This window comes from Erithacus rubecula, assembly GCF_903797595.1.
Source record: "Erithacus rubecula genome assembly, chromosome: 5".
NCBI classification, from domain to species: domain Eukaryota; kingdom Metazoa; phylum Chordata; class Aves; order Passeriformes; family Muscicapidae; genus Erithacus; species Erithacus rubecula.
Genome location: NC_136687.1, coordinates 30,473,730 through 30,497,418, shown reverse-complemented (window position 1 = coordinate 30,497,418; position 23,689 = coordinate 30,473,730). Strand labels below are relative to the sequence as shown.

The following is a 23,689-nucleotide window of genomic DNA, read 5'->3' as shown; positions in this document are numbered from 1 at the left end:
CGCGTCCCCCGCGCTTCCTCCTTCTGCTCACTGGCTGTCTCGCCGTGACGTCACGACACCGGCGCTTCTGATTGGTCTGAGGGGTGCAGCGAGGGCGCCGATTGGTCGCTGCCGCTGCCCTTCTGACGCTGCCCGGCGCTCGCTTCCTGAGGCGGCGGCCCGCCCGCGCCGCCTCCCGTGACCCGCGGCCGCTCCCAGCTGGCCCTTCCCGGCGCTTCCCGGCTCCATCCCGCCGCGGTGAGCGGCGCTACGGGGAACACGGGCCCGGGACAGCGGGGCGCTCTTGTGGCCGGCCTGGGCCGCCCTCCCGCCGCCATTCCGCCGCCTCGCAGGCCGCCGTCCCGGGCGCACGATGACCCCTCCGACTCACTGGGACTTCCCGGTGGAGCTGTGCTGCCGGCCCATGGCGTTCGTCACGCTCACCGGCCTGGACGTGGTGTACAACGCCGTGCACCGCGCCGTGTGGGACGCCTTCTGCGCCAACCGCAGGGCCGACCGCGTCCCCATCTCCTTCAAAGTGCTGCCCGGCGACCACGAGTACCCCAAGTGCCGGACGAAGGTAGCGAGCGGCGCCCCGTCCTGCGGGGTCCCAGCGGGAGCCGCCGGGAGCGCTGCGGGTCGGCGGCTCCCTGCGGGAAGGGCTGTGCTCCGTCTGCCCGGGCTGGCACCGCGCTCTGCCGCTCCTCGCTTCCCCCAGGCTGGAGGGGAAGGGTGGGAGCTTCGGCTCAGGGAAATTGTGAGGGCGAAGGGGAAGCCGAGGGCGTTGTGATGGAGCGCTGTGGGTCCGTAGGAAATGTAGGGGTGCCTTAGCTCGTGAGCCAGAAGCAGAGAAACCCCTATGCTTTACTTTTTAAAGTAATTGCTACTCTTCTATATGGCATTAAGGTACCTTGTGAAATCTGAGCTTTAATGAAACCCAACATTTAACTTTGGAGAAACTAGATACTTAACATAGTCTTTAAAAACCCCTGCCTAACCCATAAAGCTATTTTTACAAAACTTTTCGCTTTAACTGGGTGAAACACAGCAGAAGGAATATCTCTGCTTTGCAATGGCAAGTTAAGAAGCATGATGCTGGCAAAGACAAGGAGTCTAAACTGGTGTGTCCTTGCACTCTTTTGAGATCACTGTTTTCAATTGAACCTAGTATTTCATGGCAATGTATGAGACATGCTCCTGAGCTTGAACCTCTTCAGTCTTCCTGGAATCTGTTGTTTCTTGCTGCTAATATCTCAGACATCAGGCCCTGGTGCCTGAGCTATTGGGGGATATGGCTTAATAGGAAGTAAAGGCTTGAGGGGAGCAATGTTAAAGGAAAGATGACAAACTTATTAAGTGACAAGAATATAGACGTTATTCTCTTTCTCCTGCTAGAAATGTTTGTAAATGGATTTTGTGGCTTGCTTCAATATTTTCAGAGGACATCCTATGAGTGGTATATTCCAAAAGGAATCCTGAAGACTGGTTGGATGAACAAACACCTGAATTTGGTTCCAGCACTTGTGGTGGTATTCTATGAACTAGACTGGGATGAGCCACAGTGGAAGGAAAAACAGTTGGAGTGTGCTACTCGAGTTGAAATTGTCAGGTAGATTCTTTTTCACTTGGATCATAATGTACTGCAAGCTAATATAAGTGTGAATTGCAGAATCTCTTTGCCTTCTAGAATGTATGGGTTTTTTTCCTTAAATCGATTTGAACTTTGCTTTATAATAAACAACTCACAGTAAAGAACTTTTTAAATTATTTATTTGCAGAAGTTACTTAAGTGAAAACAGCCTCTGAAATTTTACTTGCTAAACTCAGCACAATTGTTCTGTCCCAATAGAGGGAGGACAGCATTCTCTGAATGTTAGAGTATATTGTGCTGTTTGACTTTTTCTCCTTTGTAGCATTCTTTCAGTGCTTCTATCTAGACCAAAATCTTATTTTGTTCTGGTTATTCAGAAATAAGAAGTGAAACCTTGTCACTGTGCTATGTTGTCTTTATTTTAGGCAAAGTTTGCAGGGAAGAAATACCAAAGTTGCTGTGGTTTTGATTCAGAAAAAAACACCATTGCCTCCAGGTACTTGAAAACTCTATGCAGAATTATAAAGTTCTCATTTTTCAGAAGGCCCAGTGGGCTGAGCTGACTTTGGTTTGTCACATTATCTGTGGTTCTTCATCTGGTGTCATCTACATTCATTAAATGCACTGTGACTGCAGGAAGGTGTAAGGATAAACAGAGCACTCAGGACAGTTGACCCTAAACACTTGATACTTTTTTCCCTGACTTCTCCCTTGTAAGTCCAAATGCAGTTTTTGATACACAGTATCAGAGATGCTTTATATGGTAATACATCTGACCTGCCTTCTTGTAAGCAAGGCATTTTAAACATCCCTTGAGATCAGGAAAACCAGTAAAAGCACTGAGCACTTAGAGTATTTGGTACCTACAGAGGTCTTTTGTCTTAACTTGATTTTAATCAATCAAATTTTGAAGCCATGTGGAACTGTGAAATGTGATACACTTTAACTTTACATTTCTGTAGAGCTACTGTTGCTTTCTAGTGTCTGGCAAACCATTTTTTGTTTTTTGCTCTACCTGCTATATGTGTTTGCCTTTCCTGGATGCTATTGTATTTCTTAAGACACAGGATATTTAATTCTGTGAGAGATGAAAAACATCATACTTGTAATTTTTTGCCAAAAACTGCTAGAAAGTTTCTGCAATATGTTCTGCTGGATGAAGCATATAGTACTCTAAAGAAGTAAGAAAGAATGTGCTCTTGGTTTTATCTTTATTGTGTTTTTCCATACTGTTTAGACCTTTTGGTCTACCTAAGGTTCATAACCTGACCTTTAAGCTTTTAGAACTAGTTTGACATTGCAGCACCACATTCCACTTACTTATGCTTTCCTTGACTTCACTAGGGGAAGATGTTATTGCATCAGAGAGGGCTGCAGCTCTATGTAATGCTTGTGACCTTTCTGGAAAATCACTCTTTGTACTTCCACACACTGATCATCTTGTTGGCTATATTATTAGGTAAGTGACTGTAAACTCCCTGTCTTGCTCTGTTTGCTGTCCATGGGTTGACTTACATGACACCTGGCAGCAGATGGTGTACACTTGTCTCAAAGGGGAAGAAGGATCAGCACACAAGAGTTAACAGAGCTTACTGAAGAGGCATTAAAGTGAGAAAGGGTTAGAACCAGTTTCACTAAAAATAAGCCTGGGGTGAGCATGCCAGTGTTGGACTATTGGTGCTGGCCAGGCCCTTCATTCTGCTGGCTCAGTGGAGGTAGTGGATGGAAGTCCATGCAGTGCTGTGTCCAGTTCTGGGCACCTCAGTTCAAGGAAGATGCTGAGGTGCTAGAGTGTGTCCAGAAAAGGGCAACAGAGCTTGTGAACAGTCTGGAGCAAAGCCTTATGAGGAGCAGCTGAGGGAGCTGGGGGATTGTTAGTCTGGGCAAAGGGAGGCTAGGGGAAGATCTTATTGCTCTCTACAACTCCCTGAAAGGAGGCTGTAGTGGAGTGCAGGTTAGTCTCTTCCCCAGGGCTTCCCCTCAAGCCATAGGATGAGAAGAAATGGCTTAAGTTGCATCAGGGGAGATTTAGATTGGATATTAGGAAAAAGTTCTTCACCAAAGGGGTTATTAAGCATTGTAACAGACTGCCTAGGGAAGAGGTTGGATCATCAATTAAAGCTTATTTAAAAGGCATGTAGATGCTGTGCTTAGGGACAGTAGGATGGGCTTAGTGGTGGGTTTGGTAACAGGTTGACAGTTGAGTTTGATGATCTGAAAGGTCTTTTCTGATCTAAACAACCCCATTATTCTAATGGAGAATTTGAGAGGTCATAGGTTAACATGAATGCTCTGTGGCACACTCATGGTAGACCAGCAGTGAATGTTTTACCTGTTTGCTGGAATTCTTCAGGTTATTCTGATGAATTCCATGCAATTTCATTTCTCTGTGAGTTTTAGTAATGACAGTCAAAGATGTTGCTTTTAAAGGAATATTATCAGATATCTCAAGATGTTCCCCAGGTAGGGGTAAAGTGGGTTTTTCTATTTCTACAGTGGTCTTGGCCCTGCTGATTCTAAACAATTTTCCATAAAATTATGTTTTTAGGTTTAACTCTTAGCAGGCTTTTGGTTTTTTTCCCCCTTCCACTTCCTGGCCATGTAGTTCTCTCTATTTATGCTAAGTGACATCTGAGTTGCAAATATTATGTCTTTGCCATTTTATACATTTCTTGTGCCTTCTGTTTTGATATTTACGTGTACTACAACTTGAAATAAATTAGGAAGGCCTTTCAAAAGCAGATTGAGGAATGGTAGACACTTATGTGTAGATCTAAAAGAAGGGCTCAAACTAAGGCAAATTATGTTTTACTATAATTAGTTATAATTTTTCCATATATTCTCAGGGAGAGGATGGGTCACAGTCTGAGGCTAACTCTTTTCCACACTCATATTTATGTGTAAACAGTATAATTCTCAACATAAATGAATGCTGTTACTGTATCCATGCTGCTCACAAACTGCCACTGGAATTGATCAAAATAAAATAACCATTACTTCTAGCTTTTCATACTTTTTGATGCTAAATAGAGGTTATAAGAACAGAACTGGTACTTCAGTCTTTATTTCCTGCATGTGTCAGTGCTGTTGCATGTATTCTTCTCCTGGGTTCTGATCTTATTCTAGTTGATTTTACTCCTTACAGCTTGATTATACATCATATGCTCCTTAGATCCTCCTCAGTCTCATATTGCATTTGGTGTTCTTGTCGCTTTGTCATCTCCCCCTGTGGTTGCCTTGGGCTATTTCTCTTGCAGACAAGTTCTACTGTGACCTCTTCAGCCAAGGTAGCTGTTGATGTTTGGACAGAATGATGAAACCTAGTCTGTACCCTCATCATTTTATTTACTGCTATTTTTTCCTTCCCACTCCTTCCCCCACAGTCCAGCAAATAAGATGCTGTTCAGATGTATTGTGTGAGCCTCAGCAGGGTGTTCTTGTTTTGACTGAGGGGCATCTCTCAACTTTCTATTACCTTCCAAAATCAAAACAGCTTATCCTGAGACTATCTTAAATTAAATACTAGAGTTTGTTGTATTAGAAGTTAGTATATAAAGCTCCCAAACTTATGTGTTCTATTTATTGCTACCCCTTTTGTGAAAAGATTTGGTTTGCAGACTCTTACCCTGTGTGGTAACTTAAAGAGGAGTATAGTAATACCACAGTGTCCTTTGCCAACACTAAAATAAACACAATTAAAAGTAACTTATTTTGAAGAACTTTAGAATTTCTTTGTATGTGGGAGAAACTTTGTGACACTTATGAGCAACTTTGTTGCAGGTTGGAAAATGCTTTCTATGAGCATGCACAGACTTACTATTATACAGAAATAAGAAGAGTTAAATCTCATAAGGAATTCTTGAACAAAACCACTCATCAGGTAATGTTACCCTATTTTTAAAATTTTGTGCATTTTATATTGTAATTTAAAACATGAAAATAAGGGTTTGTTGCTTAAATGTTTTTATTCCCCCCCTTCCAATTTGAGATGTCCTCTCAGTATAGGAAGTAAATCTGGTTCTGTTTTCTGCAATTTAAACTTTTATTTTGATTGGTTTTGGTCTTACATTTGTCTTTCTCACATCTTTCTTAGAGAGCTGCAGGGCAAAATTACGTTCTCAGATTAAAAAATTAAAAACTTCTCATTTATTTACATGATTTAGTCGATTTGAGTGTATTATCTTAAGTTGTGGGATGCGCTTCCCTTAGATATTTTGTACTCAGAGTTGCACTTGATTTCAGTTTTTAAACTTTTGCTTTTCAAATCCACTCAGGCACATTATGTTCTGTTACAATTGTCAGCTTTGCTCTCTTGGAAGCTGGAATCCAAGTGGTGAGCTCCAAACCACAATCAGCTCTGTTGGCATAGAGATTTTGGGGTGTTACAAAGCCTCTCCCTTGTGTCAGGGTAACAGGCTCTGAATAGATTGAATCTATTGAGAGATCACTGCTGGGTCATGGTGGCAGACAGAACTATGAGGAAACAGTTGCACTGTCAGTTTTCCCAGTCAAGTGCTGTATTATGTATCTCTCTGTAGGTAACAGGGTATGTTTGGATGTTTGTGAATGATGTTCACTGCTTCTGTTTTGCAGCTTTTGTTTGTTAGACACCAGTTCAAAATAGCCTTCTTCAGTGAGCTGAAACAGGATACACAGAATGCTCTCAAGTAAGACTCATGTTGTCTTCCCCCACCCTCTCTACCCCAAATTACTGCTAAGCCATAAACTGTGACAAATATTTTCCTGAATGCAGAATTATTTAAACATTTATGTAAGGGGCAAGTTCTTCATTGGGAAGAATGTTCTGATTGGAGGGCTGTTTTTCACTGTTGGCAGTCCTGTTCTGGAACTTTTTTACCATGTGTGTTTTAACTCTAAATATTCCTGCTTAGGAATTACAGAACTGCCTATAATCTTGTGCATGAATTGAGGGCTCATGAAACAAACATGCTGGAAATCAAGACCATGGCAGGATTTATAAATTACAAGGTAACAACTGTACTTCTAGTCTTTCACAGCAATTACTTAGGAGAAAAAAGTTGATGCAATTGATTAATGGGGAAAGATTGTAAAGTTCAGTTTTGTATTGCTTTCACAGAGATGGATTAGAGTTATCATTAGAACACCAACTATGCTCAGACTAGCAGAAACTTTTGAATTCTACACAAAAGATATTTAGCTGAGGTTTGGGATTATCTTGAAGGATTTGAGTTAGAGATACAGTCTTCTGTAAGACTAGAGTCTAACTCTTACTCTGTGCAGGGAAGGTGAACACCAGGGCTGCTTGTTCCATTAATGTTTTTGTCTTCTTGCAAATCTTAAGCCACTATAGTTCAGTTACTGCTTGTTGGGGGAAAGAAAGTAACTCTCTAAAAATCAGCCTGTACTTTTGTGGTATTTTGAGGACTTTTAGGTGAAGCAAAACTATCCCACCACTTAAAAGAATTTTGGAGTTGTATTCCATCAAATTCCATTTGCAGACTGCAGGCTTCAAAATAATGGTCTTTCTAGAGGCTCTGAAGTTCCCTGTTATATTTGGCAGTGAGTTTGCACTCTTCCATTGATGTCTTGGGCAAGAACAGAATGATAAATAGTACTAGGTGAAATAGAGAACCGTATGGTTTGAGGTGTAATGCATTATGGTTTACATCTACATTTCTTCCTTTGTTTTTTATGCAATTTTTGCCCTTCAGAAATATGTAAAATTAGCTGGGGGAGTGGTGGGGTTGAGTGCTAATCCTTAGCAGCCTAACAGTGGTTGTTCATGTTATTCTTTTCCTAGATCTGTCGCCTCTGTTTTCAACATAATACTCCACTGGATGCTATTGCACAGTTCAGGAAGCATATTGACCTATGCAAGAAGAAAATAGGAAGTGCAGAGCTGGCTTTTGAGCATGCTGCCTGGATGTCTAAACAGTATGTTTTTGCCTACTAGTGTTTTAGATAAACTGAACATTCATTCAAGGTTTATTTGTCTTGACAAGATACAAAGTCATAGTTCTCTACCTAAGAGATACACAAGGACATAACATAAACTGTTGTTCTGTTCTGCACTGATCATTGACTACTTTTCTCTTTGAATGAACAAAGTATTGAACAAATGCAGCTGTAGAACTTAGATGCAAAAGTACAGAGAAATGTCATGCCTTGAGTAACCAGAACTTTTATTTGTAGGATACCTTTCAGTTCATATTGCTGTTCTGTACATAATCTTCATAATAAATGTTTTTTTAACAGATTTCAGGCTTTTGGTGACTTGTTTGATGAAGCAATTAAGCTGGGATTGACAGCAATTCAAACTCAGAATCCAGGTTTCTATTACCAGCAGGCAGCCTACTATGCACAGGAACGGAAACAGCTAGCAAGTATGCTTTGTAACCATGATGTAAGTTGGGAGGGGGAATTGCTCTGTAACTAACCAGATAGTGAATTTGCTAATGTATCTTAAATGGAAGTGGGACAATCTGTAACATGTGTAAATTAAATCCAAGGAAAGGATATATGTCTTTGTATGCTTGTTAACATTACATGTGTTCCTTATGTATGGAAAAGGTTGTCCCAGAACAAATGTATTAGTATTTATTTATTTACCAATAATTCTGACGTTCTAATTTTTTTTTTTTTTTTTAATATACTTTTGCATCTATGGATATTTGAAAACTCACTTTGTTTTTCCAGTATATTTTTATGTGCACTTTATCTGGTAACTTACAGGAAGCAGAATAACAAGAGCATTAGTACTAGGATATGGGGGTGGGGGTATTTTTTAGTATTTTTCTAACCCTTGCCTGGCAGAAAATGAAACAGGAACCCTTTTAATTACTATATTTGAATTTACAGTCCTCTGTGACATATCCCAATCCGGATCCCCTGGAAACACAAACTGGAGTGCTTGACTTCTATGGGCAAAGACCATGGCGGCAAGGAATATTAAGTATGTTTCTCTACTGCTACAGAAATATAATCTTGAATCCTTCTTTGAGATCAAATTAGAAAAGGGCTGATTTCTCCTAATGTGCACATTTTAAGTGTTAAAAGGTATAAGGACTAGATGGTTTTACTGTAATTTGCTGATTTTGGATAAATTCTTGAAAACAAAGGGAAAGGTAATTGTGTTCTAGAATTTCCCTTCTAGGGAGATATATCTGTGAGGTAAAAGAATAGGTGAGTATGTTTGAGTTGAAGCTGGTATTGCATATTGTTCACAGTATAAATTATTCCCGTTAGGTCTGGACAGAATTCCTGTTTCATGGATTTTTTTTTCTTTGTCTTATGCAGGCTTTGATCTTTCTGATCCTGAAAAGGAGAAAATGGGGATTTTATCCCTACAGTTAAAAGAGAAAAATGTTCTTCACTCGGTAAGTTTTATTCTTAAAAAAAAAAAAATCTGTTTTTTTTAACATGACACTAATGTTTGCATATATAATGATATCAGTAATGGTTTTATCTGCTAGGAGCTAATAATCACTTTGTTGAGTAATGCTGTCGCACAGTTCAAGAAATACAAATGTCCAAGAATGAAAAGTCATTTGAGTGAGTATAGATAATCAGATGCATTTCTTAAATTTAATTTTGCAAAGGCTTTCAGTAGTGATCTGGATTTTTTTTCTTCCCCAGTGGTTCAAATGGGAGAAGAATATTACTATGCTAAAGATTATGCCAAAGCTTTGAAGTGAGTATCATTCTTTATTGCTTTTTTTTCATGCAATCTTCTCCCTAAGACCCCATGCCCTATTGCTTTGGAATAATGTTGGAAGCTTGTGTGAGATGCTCCTTGTATCTGGCTGTGATTGATGCACAAGCCATTGAATCTACAAACCCCACTTAAATTAAAGAAAGTAAAACAGATGAGTCAGTTATTAGAGCATAAAAATTTCCTGCTCTGAGCTGTTGTGGGAATTTGCCATATTGGGCAAATACTATCTTTTTCTAGCTCACTGATTGAATGCTGTCTGTCTGTCTTGTTTGAAGTAGGAGAGATGCATTTACTTGTTAGTAGCTGACTGGACTTTACATGGAAGAGAAGATAGGCTATTATAAGCAGATCAGTTTGTGTCAAGCCTGATTGCTCTATGAACAAGCATTTCTTGTTTAAGTAGATTTCTCTGAAGTAGGCAGAAATTCTCGTCTGAAATTGTTAAGAAGAGTTAAATATCACTTCTCTGCTTTACTAGTAACAGCAAACAGTGGTCAGTATTAGGAATATATTAAGGTGTGTTGTTTTGCCTGATTGATGCATATGTTGTGGACCTTTGAAACCCTTGAAGAGAGACAGAGAGAGGATAGGAAGTAGGAGAGAAAAGAAACGGCTTAAGGAACACTAAACTCCTTTAGTTTGGAAGGGGACTTTATTGTGGGGGTTTGGTTTGTTTTTCTAAATACTTACTGCATATTCAATAGTAAGGCATGTTTTAAATGCAATATTGGACTAAGGCACTTCTATCCAGTCATTGTTTTGCTAGTTCTTTATGTGAAGACAGATGAGCTTTCTTGTGAAAATTTTTCTAGCTTAAAATAGAAAATTCAGGAATAAATGCTTCTTTATCATAGTTTCATGCTGTTTTTGATAAATCATTGCCTTGTATAAACAGGAGACTTTAAACTAGCATTTTTATTAGTGGAGATGAATTTTGTATTAATGATACCAAATAAATGCAAGCTTCTAAAAATATTGGTGAGTGTAACTTGTTTCCTCTGAACTTTGCTGTGTTGCAGGCTCTTGGATTATGTTATGTGTGAATATCGCAGCGAAGGATGGTGGACCCTCCTCACTTCCATATTGACAACAGCACTCAAATGTTCATATCTGATGGCCCAGCTGAAAAATTACATAACATACTCTTTAGAGCTACTGGGCAGAGGTATTCTTTTATTAATATTTTGAAATGTGACAAATCCTTGTCAGACACAGTGCTTACAGTACTTAAGATTATTTGATTGCAAAATAACTGTGTAGTTGTGCTGGATTTTTACTACCTTATATGCTACACTGGGAGTTGAGTTGTCTTTCTCTTCTATTATAAAATTCATTGCATTCAAATAGGCTGTGTCAGGATATCTGAGAGACAGAGCTTTATTTGAGACTGTTCAAATAATGTAACAGGAACTTCCTGAGCTTTGGGATAGGAAAGAACTACGATATAGCTAAAAGAGAAACATTTTTCCTAGCAATAAAGGTAACACGATTTTTTCGGACTTTAACATCCCAAATATGCTTCTCCCAGAGTCTTTATAGAACTCTGCTGATAAAATATGTATGCAGGATGTTCTAGAGAAGTAATGTGGCATACAGTGGCTCCATAGTAACAATGCAAGCACTCTGGTCTGTGTAATGCCTGGCCCTTGACATTGCAGAAATAATCCTTTTGGGCCCTAAATTGCTGATAGCACTATTAGTGTAGGTGTTTGCATCTTCTTAGGGCTAGCCAGGCTACTCTGCTTTGTACTGAAGAAGAGAATGATGCAAAACCACCTTTCTTCAAAAAAAGAATGCTTATTTTAAGTAGTCCTTGTTTCTTCCTGTACCTTCTGTAGTTGTTGGTTTTTTTTCTAGTATTGTCTGAGCTGGCCTCTTTGCATGTTCCAGACTTGTCTATGCTTTCTTCTGTTTTTAAACATAAGCATAAAGGAGGTATAAGTGTTATTCTTCTGAGACTTTGCTCTAATAAATTACAAAATCCTTGTCTAATAAAAAAATATTTTACTTTGTTCCAGTGAAAACAAGAGGAAACATTGTAAATGGGAATGTCATTACTGGTAGATGGATGTTAGAATTTTTTTTTCCTCTGGAATGTGTTATTTGAAAGATGCAAACTGAGGGAGAGATTTACTATTAAGTTAAAAAAGAGTAGAGACCCTTGCTTCTGTCTTGTAATGTTTTTGTTCTCTTTATTAGCATCTACTCTTAAAGAAGAACAGAAATCTCGAATAGAAAAAAATCTCATAAAAGTTCTGATGGTAAGTGGCAGAACTCCAATTACCCTTTTAAATAATAATGAGTGGTCAGTGTCTAGTAACTATCTTTTATTGCTCTTTGTAATCCTTTGCCTGTGTACAGAATGAAAGTCCTGATCCTGAACCTGATTGTGACACTGCTGCTGTGAAAGCATCACAGAAATTGTGGGCTGACCGTGTTTCCTTGGCAGGCAGTAATATTTTTACAATAGAAGTCCAGGATTTTATACCTTTTGGTAAGTAAAAAAGCAAACTTACACCACATCATAAATTTGAATGTAGGTATACCTTGAAAATAGCTAATTAGGATGAAAATGTGAAGGGTGTATTAAAACTAACAAGAATATTCCAGCCTTGCTCTGTTCTTTGTCTAAATCAATAAGGTAAGAAATAATGAGAGAAGTCAGTGATCTCTTATCCCTGATATGAATTACTAAGAATTCCCTGCTTTGTGAAAGACTTCTGACATTCTGGAGTGCTTTGAAGTAGGACTCTGAGGAAAGAGGGCAGAATGTATGCTAAGTAATACTTGCCATTGAAAAGGGGGCATGAGTGGCATCCAAGTGTGCAGATCTGTCTGTTTTCTGCTGGACATCTGTATCTCCTCTCCTCTGCAAAGGTTTTGGCCAAGTGCTGAAAAGTGTTAGTAGCCAAATTTGTCCACTTGCAAAGCAGAGTTCACAGAGTATACACAGGACAATTCTTGCCACAATTATTTCAGGAGTGTGCTTCTGGAATTTAATGTTATAGTTTATGTTTAACACCCATTTCTTGTTTCTTTTTTCTTTTCTTTTTTTAATTCCAGTACAGTGCAAAGCAAAATTTCTTGCTCCTAGTTTTCATGTTGATGTTCCTGTGCAGTTTGATGTATACTTGAGAGCTGATTGTCCTCATCCTATCAGGTTTTCTAAGCTCTGCATCAGTTTCAGTAATCAGGTACCTGTGTTCTAACTGTCTCTGACCTAGTGATAGAAACTGATAATAAGAATGGAATAGCATTTTATTGGTTTTAAATATTAAAAAAAAAAAAAAAAAAAAAAAAACCAACAAAAAAAAAAAGTTTTTTTCCAAAAATGGTTTATACTTAAGCTGAAATTTTTTTTTTGTTTGTGTTTTTAATGCATTAGCTGTTGCTTTTGACAAGTATATTGATACTGAAATAAGACTCTGAAATGCAGTTTGATTCGTTCATCTGTCATATCTGGGGTTTTTTTATGAAGTTTGCTAAAGTTTCAGAATAATCATTTTGATGGCTTATTTCTTCTGATTCATGAAGTTATATTAATATTATGGATGTCTTGTGTCAGAGTATTGGAGTGTAATTACTTGCTTGTCTACCTTTGATACTGTGTCAAGTGGGAAAAACCCATACAGATTGATCCAGTGACAAAGAGCCTTAATATTTGCTATATTGCCATTACTCTCTAAGGATGTCATCCATCTGAATGTATCAACTTTTTTCTTCACTCCTCCATTGTAGGATTACAACCAATACTGTGTTGTAGAAGAAGCCTATCAGAAAAGTGATATTCTAGAACAGTCATCACAAGGAACAATGTGCTTAGTGCCTGGCAAAACAAGAAAGTTCTCTTTCAAGTTTGTTGCAAAAACTGAAGATGTAGGGAAGAAGATTGAGGTTTGTCCATTTGTTTTGCACCCTTCTTACTGTTACATACAATGAACCCAAACTACCATGTGCCCCTAATCTAGCACCAGTTAAAAAGTCCCATGCATTTCTGAATGTCTGAGTATCAGATACTCAATGAAACTCAATGAAGTATCAAAAGTAAGTGAAACTATTGACAATGACAAAACACAAAGACAACCACAAAAATTGAACATTGGTTTAACAAATTTTTAATTTTTTCTTTTAACGTATGCAATACTTAAAAAGTGAGTGGTGGTATAATACTTTGGGAGGGTAGGAAATTACACTGCTTGCACCTGAACAGGGATACTTTTTCCACTGCTGTTTCATTAAATGAAGTCCTGGGGTGGTGCAGTTCTCAGTCTCCAAGCTGTCAGAAGCTTTTTGATGGTACATGTGTTTATTACATTTGTGTATGTTGGAAAACTATATTCCTACAAGAGGTGTTTGGAAGAGTCACCAGTAGGTGTTTTAAATTTGTGTCTATCAGATCACTTCTGTGGATTTGATCCTGGGCAGTGAATCTGGCCGCTGTGTGATTCTGAACTGGCGAGGAGGAGGGGGAGATGCTTCCTCCTCTCAAGAAGCATTGCAGGCAGCACGGTCCTTCAAGAGAAGACCTAAGCTTCCAGACAATGAAGTGCACTGGGACACTTTGACTATTCAGGCAAGCACCATGTGAGTAACTGGGCTCCAAACTGATCTTTTTTTATTGAGTTGTTCCCATCACATTGCTTTTCAGGTGTCTCTCATCTCTTAGTTTAATAGGCCACCAGTTGTGGGAACTTTCTTAAACTACAGGGTGCTTTAGCCTCCTTTAAACTAGGCTTAAAAGCAAATTATTTTAGAAAGATACAATAACTGAGTCTCTTCTCTTAAAGGATTATTTCTAGAGTGCCAAACATCTCTGTTCAGCTCCGTCATGAACCTCCTGCCCTGACTAATGAAATGTATTGTTTGATTGTGACTGTCCAGTCACATGAGGAGACAGTGGCCAAAGATGTCAAGCTTACAGCAGGTTTAAAGCCAGGTATGTGGGGTTGTTTTCTTTTAATCTAGCAATCTTATAATTGACTCCTTTTTGTGGATGCAATGCAGAGAAATATAGTAAGCTGTTTTCTTGCAGTAATTAAAAGCCAAACCAAAGTGAAATTTGGGAATTATGAAATATCAGTGGTAAGAACAACAGCTAAAAGGCTCATTCAGTTATGATTATTTTAACCACTGCTTGTCTGTGGTGCTTACATAGCTATTTTCAGAATATAAATCTTTACAAATTGGAAAGAAAATGTGAAAGCTTTTGCATTCCTTTCCAACTTCTTATTCAGTATACTTTTAACTAATTTTTTTCTTTTCCCCCAGCAGAGATATTTTTCTTGCTGAGCTGAAAGCACTAGACAGTGCTAGATAAATGTTTTCTAAATATACACTTTGTGGGTTTTCTCTGGCACCCACCCTGCTTTTTTTGTTTTCCCTGCCCTGGACAACATGGTTTGGCTTTTAAACCACTTGAAATTTAGGGAACAATGGAGCACTGAAGCAGTATTTCTTAGAAAGCAAAAGAAAAAATGTAAATATTGTATGTGTGAGTCCTAGCTATCTGTATGTAGATATTGCTGACAGTTTTCAGAGTGTGAAGCACAAATGTTATACTCAGTATGCCTCCTTGCAGCAATTATCATGGAAGGCAAAATTATTTTTAAGTCATTAGCATATAGGATGCCATATGCTCTGTGTATTCTGAAATAGAACCTTGTTTTCTATAGATTTGTATGGTTCATTAAAGTCAGTGGAGAATTCTTGAAACTTGTTTAATTGAATGTTTGGGCTTGGCTCCTGAAGCTGTTTAATACATGGTCTTTTTGTTTTTCTTAATTTTTTTTCCTTGCTTGATCTAATCTCTTTAACGTGGAATATGCAAATTCAGTGTGGGTTTGCTGATTTCCTTAAAAGAACAATTGAAATCTGACATTTCATTTATAGAGAAGGTGATGTATTTTCCACACTTGTAGCTTTTTGGCAGGATGTGGCTTGTTTTGCTTTGAAAATTATCCCATGTAGTTGCAGTAGTGCCATTATTCTAGTTAAACTCTGACTGAAGAATGGTGTCATTTAACATCTATACATTTCTTTTTATGTATTTTCAAAACTGACTTGAAAGAAGAGTTTCAAAAATATGTGAAATCATTAAACCAAGTTCTTGAAAACAAAAGAATCACAGAACAGTGAAACTTCCTTTCTACTTCATTATAGAGTATCAAGAAAAATCTTGGATCACATAATCCTGTTGTGTTAAATAGATGGTAGGGAACATCTAGATATGATTTCTGATTTTTGAGATTTTTTTTTTTTTCCTGACCCAAAGAAGTGAAACAAACTTGCAAGGGTGCAAACACTTAAATTTGGAGAACTTTGAGGTGTTGTCAAATCTATCTTCTGCTGGTACTTTTGAAAGATTCTCGAGAAAATGAACTGTGTTAATTCCTCATGCATTGCTTTTTGAGATTTTACTTTTAGTTATTGTTTTCATGCTTTAGTGATGTAAGCCTGTGTGGATACAAACACTGTTTTTAATCCTAGGGCAAGATGCCAACCTGACTCAGAAAACTCAGGTGACTCTTCATGGAACAGATGCATGTGATGACTCTTTTCCTGCACTGCTTCCTGATATCCCTGTAGGAGACTTGCAACCAGGAGAAAAGGTCAAGGCTTTAAACCTTACTTCTATATCCCACTCAAGAAAATAGGGACCAACTAATAAAAGACTCTCATAGACAGACTTCAGCTTACTTTCTGATATCTGAACCAATAAATTAAATACTTATGGTATATTTTGCCTACTGTTTATATGTAGTTTAGTATTCCTTTAATGAGCTCACCTTTTGGACTAAATTGGAGAATAAGGTATATTCTAGGTTTGATGGTACAGCTGGGAGATATGAAATAAGGAGACTAATTTCAACTGCTAATGAAATGCACTGCTTAATGGACAGTAGACAAGTGTGATTCAAGATGGTAGAGGATCAAATATGCACTAACCTGAAGTTGTGACTAGCAAGTTCAAAGTTGGTTGTGTCACATATTACCCAGTAATGGTTCTTTTTTTGCATTGTTAAGTAACAGACAAGCATCTGGAACAAACAAATCCAGTGAAGCAGTTGGAGTTGTGCTGCTCTGGTTAGAATCATTCACTGCATGATCCAGATTATGCGTTGTAGGAGATAAATTATGGTCAAAATAATTCTACTGCTACCCTGTTGGATCAAGTCAGATGATCAACTTTTGGACAGCTCTAGACTTAATTTATAGCTTACATATAGCTCATAGATTCTCCTTTATTTTGCAGCTGGAAAAACCAATATACATCCGTTGTGGAACAGTTGGTGCAAGGATGTTTCTGTTTTACATTTCTTATCTAATCAACACTGTTGTTGAGGGGAAAGAAATCCTCTGCAGATGTCACCGGGTAGGTTTAAAGATGCACCATTTGCATTTTATAGAGATAAATTTGTGAAATGCAAGAAATATTCTAAAAGCTGTAATTTCAAGTGTCTTGGAGCCCTTTTCAAGGGATAGAATAAATGCTAAGTCAGCAGTATGATAGCCCTTTTTAGCATGAGCAATTCCATAATTATTAGCAGAAGAAAAGTTTTCTATATTTAATCATAAATATCTTTAAAGATACATTCTTCTCTGGGGAGGATTTAAAATAATGATTAAAAGTAACTTTACATTAATAATCTTTTGCATCAATAGCCAGGCCTTAAGCTGACTATAACTTTTTTCCTCTCTTCTTCACATCCCTTTTGTTGCCTCTGAAGGATGAAACTGTAACCATAGACACTGTATTTCCTTTTGATGTTGCTGTCAAATTTGTCTCCACAAAGGTAAGTCTTTGAAAAGTTGTTCATGTTTTGGAATCACAGCACTTTGGATGGAGTCACAGCCTGTTTAGTTAGAAATAGTCAGAGCTTGTGTGTGTCTTGACAGCTGGAGCACTTGGACAGAGTATTTGCAGATATACCATTTTTACTGATGACGGACATCCTGAGTGCCTCTCCTTGGCCTCTCACTATTGTTACAAGCCAGTTACAGCTGTCAGCTTCCATGGCCCCAGTAGATCAACTGGAATCTTATGTGGAGAATGGTAAGTTTTCTTAGAGTTATGTTCTCTATCAGGAGGACTCTTTTTGCATAAATTTGGAGTAATAAAGGGGGGCACTTCAAATAGGTTTTGCTTGTTGAACTGTAGCTAGAAGAAAGCTGCTTAGTACTCTAGTTGCTTGCCAGAATACAACTTGGACAGCAGCATGCTTTAAAATGTAGTTCTGTTTCACTAGGTCAACTAAATACACTTGGATGATGGATGGTAAACAAAAGTCTAAATAGGATAGATATGACTGAAAGCCCCTGAAGTGCAACTTCTTAGATATCCATTTGAAAAGATACTCAGTATTTCCAGTGTTTCTGAGCCATATATACTTTCTGGAATGTAAACACTTTACTATGTGATAGAGGCAGTATCCAAAGGCCAGTGATCCATGTCCATGACTGCAGTCACAAAATTGAAAAATGTGAAGCTAGAAAGGGTAGCCTATAAAGAACAACTAGTAGTAACCATCTTTTTTCAATATTACCACAGTTTAGTAACTTATTACTTACATTTTAAAATGTTATCTTAACATCTCAGCCATTACAACTAGTTTGTTAGCATTAGAGTTAAATAAGTGGAGTACTTAAAAGAAGAGCTGATCCAAAATCTTCCAACAAAACATTTGTGTTTGCATTTGTGGCATCTGAGATGTCAATTATGTGTGCTGTCAAAACTTTGGATCAAATGAGATGTTCTAGGTGGCTGTAGGGCAGCTGTCCACTCATGCAATCAAGAACTTGCAAGGCTCTACTTGCTCTGTTGATTCAAGCGTTGCTTGGCAAAAATAAGTTATTTTCCAAGTAATTTCATCTTCAAAGTATGATATTTCATCTTCAGCTCTGGCATCTTGTCCTTCATGGCTTCTGGTTGATGCTCCTAAAGAGTTGGGTGCCGGGACTTGTGAACCCTGAAGATATCAACCATTCAGTTGTTCATCTTTTGGTTGAAATGGTTTATTAAAATATCAATGATAAATTTTGAATTACTGAAAACTCTTTTCTTAGTACTTTTTTAAAATCACTCTCTACATGGAAAAGCTCTGTTTTTTGAAGTTTTTTTGGAGAGAAAGGAAAAGAAAAGTGATAACTCAGTTCCATGAAAAGCCAATAGGTTTTTCTTGTATTCCTTCTCTTCCCCAGTTCTCATCCACTTGAGAGGGAGAGGGGATGTGTCCATGTTAATTTTAATTTTCAAGCATCAGATGCATCTTGTGCTGATGTCTTGGAATCTGCTGTAGAAGTGTGGAATTTGAATTGGTGTTGTTTTGCTCTTTGTGTGTGTTTATGAACTTTAAATTGGCAGTGACTCATTCTATGTGTACATTAAAGATAATACAATGCTGTTCATAAAATAAAGGTATATGTATTTGTGTATGCTACCTTTTTATGGATTGGAATACTTCCCAATCTATTGGATTTATATGTATATATATGATTTATATTTTGTAGGTATACTTTGCAAAGCACTTCAAAGGCCTTTCTGGCTGAATGCATGTGTTTGTGTCATATTACATTTCTAGATGTGGTGGCTTAGGCTGTTATTATGCTTTGATTTTAAACAAAATCTTGCTGATAGTTGTTTTACAGACAGGTGAGAGTGCCAGTGAGTGCTTTTGCCTTCGATGTCCTCCAGTTACTAATGCTAGTGGAGTGCCAACTGGATGTTATATAATCTCCTGGAGGAGGTAAGCATCTCTTGGCCTTGATAAGGAGAGGAAGTAAACTGATTGTTTTTAGGAATGATAGTGAGTTGTTTGGTTTGGGATTTTTTTGGGAGTGGGGAGGAGTGCAAAAAACAAAAGTTTTGTAACAAGCACTGTCTAGACTTTTTGGCCTACTTAGTTTGTATACTTACTTGATACTTTGTGTAATATAGTATTCAACATGGTCTGCATTTGACTTTTTCCTGCAGAAGTTCTCCTGTGGAAAGTGTACCTGTTGTTAACACAGTCATCACTCTTCCACATGTGATTGTAGAGAGCATCCCCCTCCATGTTAATGCAGGTAATATTAATTTGGCAACGTGCATGTCCCAATTAGAATTTTTATGACTGCCAAAAATTTTTACAGCACCCAGAGCTTCAATTTACTGTAGCAAAATACAGAAAAGTGGTGCTGAATATTATGGAGCTAGAGAAAGAACTGCCTCAAGGCTTGCTCTTCTTTCCCCACTTGAAGGGAAGAGGAGGTAGGTAGTTACACAAATGTGTTCTCCTAAAAGCTGTCAGCAGAGTTGAGATAATACTTGACTTGTGTTATGTGGCAGCACATAGACTGGAGTTACCTCTGCTGGTGCTGCTTCCCAGTAGGTTTCTCTTAGATGCCTATGGCAACAGTTGTTCCATCCACCCACATTCTGGGTGCATCCCAGGAAGAAACAGACTGGAGATTTGGAGGTGCTTGTTGGCAGGTGAAATGTTTCTCTTCTAGCTCTTCACCTGCACAAGAACAGAGGGGGATTGAAATGCCCACCAAACACACATAATTTCAATGCTTTTCTCAGCTTGGTTTCATTTGTACTGAGATTCTTCCATTATCCTGCTTCCCGTTACACTTCTAAGGAGCTTCCTGACAGTATCTGATCTTAGTAAGCTGAAAATAGTCAGCAGCAATGGAAGTGACTTCCTAGTTAGTATTCTTGAGCAGTGTTAGCAGCTGGGAGGTTTGTAACTAGATGTTGAAACATGGTACTGAAAATCTGTAATGTTCTGTTGTTTAATCTGTTTCTAAAAAAACTTGTCAGAACTGCTTTGGATGCCTAGTTCTTGTATCTTTTTTTTGTTAACTTTTCACTGCTTTTTGCAATAGACTTTTTTTTTTATTTCGTGGAATTTGAAGATGTGTTTTGTATTTGAAATTACTTGCTTTTTTTCCAAAGATCTGCCATCATTTGGTCGAGTCCGAGAGTCCTTACCTGTCAGGTATCACCTGCAAAATAAGACCAATTTAGTCCAGGATGTGGAGGTGTCTGTGGAACCCAGTGATGCCTTCATGTTCTCTGGCCTTAAACAGGTACAGAATCACAGGATCACATTCACTGATCCTGCTGGTTTATCTGGTAGTGAAGAATACATTGATTAGAGTTACACTGATGTACAGAGAGGACAAACTAATTTCTTTTAAGATATTTAAAGTATGGTAAATTCTGTCTGGAAGAATATATGTATGCAGACTCCATTTTAAAAAGGGCTTTAAAAAGGGCCTGTGTAGGAGATGTTTGTTGTATTGTTTATGGGTAACATGATGTTTCAGTATAGAAGCAATAGTTTAACTAGAATTGGAAATTAGTTGTATTCTTTCCAGCTTCAGAAAGTAACCAGTGCATAAATACAAAGTAAGAACTTACCTATGGTTGTGACTTTCTTTTCTTTTTTTTTTTTAAGATCCGACTAAGAATCCTTCCTGGCACACAGCAGGAAATGTTATATAACTTCTATCCTCTGATGGCTGGGTACCAGCAGTTACCTTCTCTTCATGTTAACCTGATGAGATTCCCAAACTTCACCAATCAGTTGCTCAGACGTTTCATACCGACACACATTTTTGTAAAGGTAAGGCTGTGAGGAGTGATTTGTGGTTAAAGGTTCTCCTTGGGTCTGCTCAGATTTTGGGGATAGCCACCCCAGCTGTGTTCAAAGCTGAGAGTCTATAAGCAGACTAAAATGTCCAACTTATAGAAGGGTTACTTGATTTGAAAAATCTTGTGTTGTGCATTAGTGATGTCAGCCAAAATCTTTAGGAAATCAGTTTCAGAGCAGTATGTATTTGGTTACACTAGATTAACAAACTGAATGTGCTTGTCATGTCCCTGTTGTTCTGTTCCATGTCTCATTCTGTAAAATAAGTTTTAAAATAGCCTCTATTTTGAGCATAGTAGAGGGTGCTAAATAATCAAATGCTTTTAATACCATAATTCATAACACTTCTGAAAAAAGTGTGAGCATCCCATATGACTAGATTCAGAGACACTGTAGCACCCTACACCTCCTTAAATAACTTTTAAAAACATTCTGTCAGTGAATCAGTCTAGATTTTTTTCATAAGTGGTATAACTCCGAAGACACTTCAATCATGCCATAAAAACCAGGTCTTTTGACTTCTTAAGAATCATTTAAATCCATTTTTCCAAAACAGTGCTTTCTCATTCCACTACTGCTGTCTGCAAAATATTTTGTTTACTTTTTATTCAGAATCTTAACAAGCAAGGAGCCCAGTGACTTGTTTATATGATTTGAGATGGACTTGTTCAGACATCTGTAATCACGCTTCTAGGAAACAGGCCTGGCATTATTTCAATTTTGTTTTAACCAAAAGAGATAGGCAGAAGTTACTTTTTGAGTATGCTGGCAGTCACTGGCTCTTCAAGGTTGATTGTCAGGGTCTCCTCCTAAGTAAATAGAAGAGGCATTTTTAATCTAAAGCGTGGTGTTCATAAAACTGTGGACTCTCAAGCTTCAGAGTTTTTTGCTTTGGAGTTGTCAGAACCTCAGAAAACCTTATTGTAAGGATGCCTATTCTTCTTTAAAACTTCTTCCTTGCTCTCTTCTATCTCTAGTGATGCTGTTTAAAATTCCTTCAAGAAACTGTCAGTCTAATTCCTGATTTGCACACTGATAATTATCAGCTTTCTGTACTGCAGGAATGCTCAGAGCTCAGCCAGGCCTTGTGCTAAGCTGTGTTTGGAGAAGGCATTTAACAGGGCAGTTGAGGAGCTGAGGTCTCTACCAAGTTCTCATGGGTGCAAACTGAAATTTCAGTTGGATATCCTCTTGTGTTTGTGCCACTTTTGGAAACCTATAGAAGTAGAATAAGCTTAATGCTACACTTGAATACCAGAGCTATGTTGACAGCACAGTGTATTGCAGAGTTGGTTTCCTAGTAGTCTGTCTTTTCTGTCTGGGTGTGGGTTTTTTGGCTGGGTTTGGGTTTTTTGAGGGGAGTTTGTTTGGTGGCTTGTTTTGTTTCTTTTTTTTTTTTTTTTTATTTGTTCTCTTTTTAAAAAATTCTTTGTTTTTATTTTCTTAAAGCCTCAGGGTCGTCAAGCAGATGACAACTCGATTGCAGCTGCATGACTTTGAGACCTGTACCTCTGCACTTAAGGAAATGGGATGTTGCACAGAATATGTAAAGCTCACTTTGGAAACATGGCTTTGATCAAACCATAAGAATTAAATTTTATTTTGAAATTACAACTCTTAGTAGAACTAATGTTTAAAAAAAAGGCTAGTATTCCATAGACTTTCTTTAAGGAACAAACACGTGGGGAAATCTTGGTGCTTTATTTAACTGGAGCATTCTTTTGAAGTTAATTTTGAATGTCAAACTCTTAAAAGTGTTATTGAGGCATATTAAATGTCTTGAGTATTTAAGTGAAGAAATGCTAATTCATTTGACCAAACCTGAAAGATGTTTTCACAGTTAACAGTTTAAGTGCAAAGTTTGTATTTACTATTAGAGATTTACAACATTGAAAATTATCATTTTTTACAGAAGTTTGTCCTGTGCCACTTGTGTTGAAGACAGCAGATTGTACAGTAGCACTGTAAATTACAAATGGTTACATTGTACTGTTGCAATTGAGCAGCTTACTAGTCCTTTAAAATCCTAACTCTCAAAAGGCACTATTTCTTCTGGGTAAGCCATACATCTGATTTTGGATTCAGCAGCTAGTCTAAGGAACAGAGATTCAGTCATACCAGTTGGACTATCCAACCTGGAGCTGATGTGGTTTGGGGTTACTTTTACACACACAGTTTCCAGATTAAATTCATGTCTTCATAGTCTCCCGCTGTGTGAATTTAGAAAAACAAGGCAAAAGATATGCTAGTGTTGTACAGCTCTGGATGAACTGGTGTGTAAAGTACAGTCAAATATGTATATATAAAAAACTACATTGTGAAAATTTGCATTGTTTAACTTTCTAAATGATTACATTTTGATTGCTTGGGAAATACCTTATTTATTGTCAAAGTGAAGTTCTAATAAACTGCTTGTGACAGAGTACTGCTGAAACTGTCCCTTACTGCATTGCTTTCACAGTTTTTTTGTAACCCTGATCTCACTTGTGGACTGATGCATCCATCTATGACACTGAAGTCCAAAATAACAGCTGTGATACTTGAAGAAAAGTATGAATGAAGTCCTGAAAAAATGTGTGAGGATATATTGTTTTTCCATGGAGTGCAGAGGTAGTTGTATTATGAGGGTTTTTCCAATGTATAGATGGGGATAAGAAGATGACTAACAAACTGTGCTGGGAAGAACAATTTAATCTTCCTTGTTCTATGCTGAAATGTACTGAACTGACTAAGTGGCAGTCATGGAATAGGTATCTTATCTTTCTCTCTCTATTTTTTTTTTTTTTT

At 37.9% G+C, this 23,689-nt stretch overlaps 1 protein-coding gene across 1 annotated transcript; it reads left to right on the top strand.

Annotated features, from left to right (window-relative positions):
- Window positions 1–129: 129 nt before the first annotated feature.
- On the top strand, window positions 130–23,141 carry TRAPPC11 (trafficking protein particle complex subunit 11). Its single transcript, XM_079305626.1, has 29 exons — window positions 130–559; window positions 1,419–1,588; window positions 1,996–2,066; window positions 2,915–3,029; window positions 5,351–5,450; window positions 6,164–6,237; window positions 6,463–6,559; window positions 7,353–7,486; window positions 7,808–7,955; window positions 8,411–8,504; window positions 8,849–8,928; window positions 9,025–9,103; window positions 9,188–9,242; window positions 10,286–10,431; window positions 11,466–11,527; window positions 11,628–11,760; window positions 12,330–12,460; window positions 13,005–13,160; window positions 13,663–13,850; window positions 14,054–14,202; window positions 15,753–15,874; window positions 16,519–16,638; window positions 16,994–17,059; window positions 17,163–17,319; window positions 18,901–19,009; window positions 19,237–19,328; window positions 20,203–20,336; window positions 20,708–20,875; window positions 22,352–23,141. Exons 1-29 carry the CDS (start codon window positions 353–355, stop codon window positions 22,394–22,396), a joined length of 3,402 nt encoding a protein of 1,133 aa, XP_079161752.1. The 5' UTR covers window positions 130–352; the 3' UTR covers window positions 22,397–23,141.
- The last annotated feature ends 548 nt before the right edge of the window (window positions 23,142–23,689 follow it).